The following is a 3,940-nucleotide window of genomic DNA, read 5'->3' on the forward strand; positions in this document are numbered from 1 at the left end:
CCTAAATGTTTATCGAAGGAGGGAAAGAAAAGAAAAAATATAATATAATTTAATTAAATTTCATAATAACAAAATAATGAGAGGTGTTACACCACCGTGTCCATATTCAACTTTGCTTTTGTTACTTTTGATAGCCCTAAAAGCAAGTTTAATTTACAAGAAATAGCCATAAAGTAGGATAACTATTTTGAGGACGACTGTTTGAGTGAATTTTTATATTTTTAATCAAATGATTTATATTCAAACAAACAGTGGAATTTAAATCTCACAATAACAAAATAATGAGAGGTGTTACACCACCGTGTCCATATTCAACTTTGCTTTTACAACTTTTGGCAGCCCTCCTAAAAACAAGTTTAATTTACAAGAAATAGCCATAAAGTAGGATAACTACTTTGAGGACAACTATTTGAGTGAATTTTTATATTCTTAATCAAATGATTTATAGTGAAGCAAACATTGATCTCCAGTTAACTTGAAATTAACTTAGTAATATTTTGAAAGTTAACCCAAACCAACTATAATTAGGTTGTGATATGATAGTCGCAATTTTCTCCACAACTTCAATTTATATTCATAACCAAACACAAGGGACTCCAACTCCAAAAAATTATAATTTTCATGGCCTAACGGGAGAACAATTTTTTTCCTCGGTCATTCTCCGTGCATCACGCGGGGTACTATACTAGTAATGATATCACTACTCAAGGACTTGAATAGCAATTTTCGGTTGAATCATAATTCATAAAACGCACCAAATTGGGACAACGTTTTGGTTACCTTACCAATATAGTAAACCTACTTAACACCAAATTGGGATTTGTGTTGGTTATAAAAGGTAGATTAATTTTGTTTATTCATTCATCAATTACAACCAAACAAAATCAAAATTTGATAGTTTTGCTTCAGAAAGGAAGACAATGGTTGATGAGAAAGTTGGATGTGCAGTTCCAGTTCCATTGTTGATGTTGGCGGAGAAAGAGGGTAATGAAGAAACACGTGAATTTTTCGACTTAACAAAGGGCGTCACCTACACTGTGAATTTCCCAGAGTTAGTCGGAAAACGTTGTTTGGGTGTTGGAATTCCAGGATGGCTTTTCACGGTAGATGTTAAAGGGAATATGAATCTGTTCCATCTCAACTCTCGTTCTCTGATTCAATTGCCCCATGTGGAAACCTTGCAAGGTTTCGACTACGATTATCATGATGATTATGAGTATTACGTTGAAAAAGCACTGCTTTCTTCGGATCCTCATACAACCGACGACTATATTTTGATGATTAACCAAGGGGATCCGAATTCATTAGCTTACTGGAAACCTACAATGAAGACGTTTATCACAGTGACACATGGAAGGGCTTATGCTGATGTAACTTGGCATGATGGGCAATTTTATGGAGTTGATTTAGAGGGGAACGTCATAATCTTCGACTTTAGAGGAGGGTTAGAACCAACCAGTGGAAAAATAGTTCAAGGAGTGCCTTCTGAGTTTATTAATGCAATGCAGCTCTACATTGTGCATTCTGCAGGCGAACTGTTTGTCATCACTCGAGATGGAATCTACAGACACCCCGAAACAAAGTTATATGGTGCTAAAGAATTTATTGTTGCCAAGATTGACGTGAATAATGAGTGTTATGACGAGGTTGATGATTTGGGGAATAGATCACTCTTCCTAGGTTACAGTGCCTCTTTGGCCGTTGAACAGTATGGATGCAGGGCCAATCATATATACTTCACGGATGATTGTATTTGTGCATTTCGTTTCACTGAAAAAGGAGGTGGAAAGGACATGGGCGCATACAATTTGTTTGAAGATACCATTGAACCTTTCTATACTGATGAATCCTACCACAAATTCAGTCCACCTATATGGATCTTCAACACTCCTTTCTCTGTTTAGTTTTGATTTAGTATTTCCCAAAATAACTACTTTGCTAATAAGTTTGTTGCCTTCAGTAGCTACTTTGATAATTTAATCTTTATTTGTTAGCTTTCTTTCTTTCTTTTGGACTTGCAAGTTTTTGTTACTTTTCTATTAATCTACTCATCTATCTCACCATCTTTGTCTCTTTATCGTTGCAATATTATTTTTGTCTATACGTCGTAGGTGATTGTACATATTTCTGTACGTACACGCTAGCATTAATGTGAGTACTTCTTCACGTTATAGTATACATAATGTGATTCTGATGATTTTGATTGTGAAACAATTTCGTTAACATACATATTTCTAAAAGATCTTTTCTTTCCTAGACGTAGAAATTGATTCTCTCGTTCCTTTTTGGGGTAAAAGTTACAGAAACTTGTATGTTTATTTGATTGACTTAGTCAAGATCAGTTTACTCTATTATTAGAGTCATGATTATTTGATGCCAAAGAACATGCTAATTAAGTGAATTACTTAACTATAATCGGTTACATTTACTAATTAAGTCTTGTTTTGTTATGTCACACTAACATAGACATTCAAATAATACATAGGAATCATCTTGTCTAATACTCCAACTAGTTTTAAAAGACCTTGTTGGATCTCCATTGATTAAGATGGACGATTCATTAGTAGTTATACAGTTCTGTCACATCCCAAAATCATCCTTAGACGTGATTGGCACATGCTAACACCATCTATCAGGAGAATCAATCTTCCTTACACTTTACCAGTTAATAAGAACTATAATAAGGTATGTGCAACTCCAACGCATAAATAAATAACGATTAATAATTCAACAAAAATTCATGATTAATTTATAAATTCAACAATCACTCTTGAACTACTTCTCTATCCCAAATCCTACACTAAGACCATGGAGCATCTAAAATAAAGTTACATGAGTTCAATTTTCAGGCAAGCAAATCGAATGAAAGAAAATATAATCTAAATAGCCAAAGCTGAAACCAAAGCCCCCACGTGTAGACACTTAATTTCATCCCTCCCCGATATCGTTTTACCCATTTTTACCTTATCTTATTGTGTACCCTCACCCTTGTGATTATATCCCGCAAAATACAAAAAATAGCAAATATTCAATAAATCTCTAACCTTATCCTAACAAATTTTATCCTAACCACCTACCCCCCCCCCTATCCTCCCCCCCATGCCCCCCCCCCCCCCCCCCCCACACGTTTCTTTTTCCACTTTTGATAATATGTACATACAATGAGGAGGATATGCATACAAAAACGAGCCCCACATCAAAAGAAAATTCATTCACCATTTCCATTTTAACATATATATATACACACAGAAGCTTCCGAAATTGGGGGCTTCCCTTCTTCTTCACCAAGACACCCTCACTCACCAAAAACCATACACCACATCACAACAAATCACGGACGGAAAAGAGGACTCCATTTTTTGGTTTCTTCTTCACGCACAACAACGATAAGATCAGACACGCGGAGAGGGAGAGAGATTATTGAGAGCTCAAACAGTGAGATTGAGAGAGGAGAGACGATGAGAGAGTGAAATAGAGAGAAAAGAGGACGAACAGAGAAACATCTGTGATCGAAATCGAAAAATATAGCTGTTGCCGGCGTAGTTTTCACCGGTAAATCACCAAGAACCCGACCCTGTCCTTTTCTGGCGACCATCCGACAAAAATCCATTGGAAATCGCTGGGAAACCACCGAATCCAACCTCCAGTGTCAATTTCGACGACCATCCATTAGAAAGTATCGAAATCTGCCTGTGAGTAACCTAAATCGGCCCAACCAGACCCGAATTCGATGAAGTCTACTGGAAAACGGTCGAAACAGTAGCTGGGGGTGCGAAATAGGTTCGGGTTTATCGTCGTTGTGCAGTTTTCCAATTCGGGTTGATAAATAATAGAAAAGAAGGTTATTCCGAGTTGGGTTCGATTTGAAGTCAAAATTTGGTTTGAGGTTTCGGTGCGGATTTCATCTCATTTAATTGAATAATACTTGAAAGCGGCATTG

At 36.4% G+C, this 3,940-nt stretch overlaps 1 protein-coding gene across 1 annotated transcript; it reads left to right on the forward strand.

Moving 5' to 3' along the window:
* Positions 1-920: 920 nt before the first annotated feature.
* Positions 921-1,904, forward strand: LOC124890106 (putative F-box protein At1g65770). The gene has a single exon (XM_047401981.1). The coding sequence runs from the start codon at positions 921-923 to the stop codon at positions 1,902-1,904; it is 984 nt and encodes a 327-aa protein (XP_047257937.1).
* The last annotated feature ends 2,036 nt before the right edge of the window (positions 1,905-3,940 follow it).

The sequence above is a fragment of the Capsicum annuum genome, unplaced genomic scaffold (genome assembly GCF_002878395.1).
Source record: "Capsicum annuum cultivar UCD-10X-F1 unplaced genomic scaffold, UCD10Xv1.1 ctg11866, whole genome shotgun sequence".
Lineage (NCBI taxonomy): Eukaryota > Viridiplantae > Streptophyta > Magnoliopsida > Solanales > Solanaceae > Capsicum > Capsicum annuum.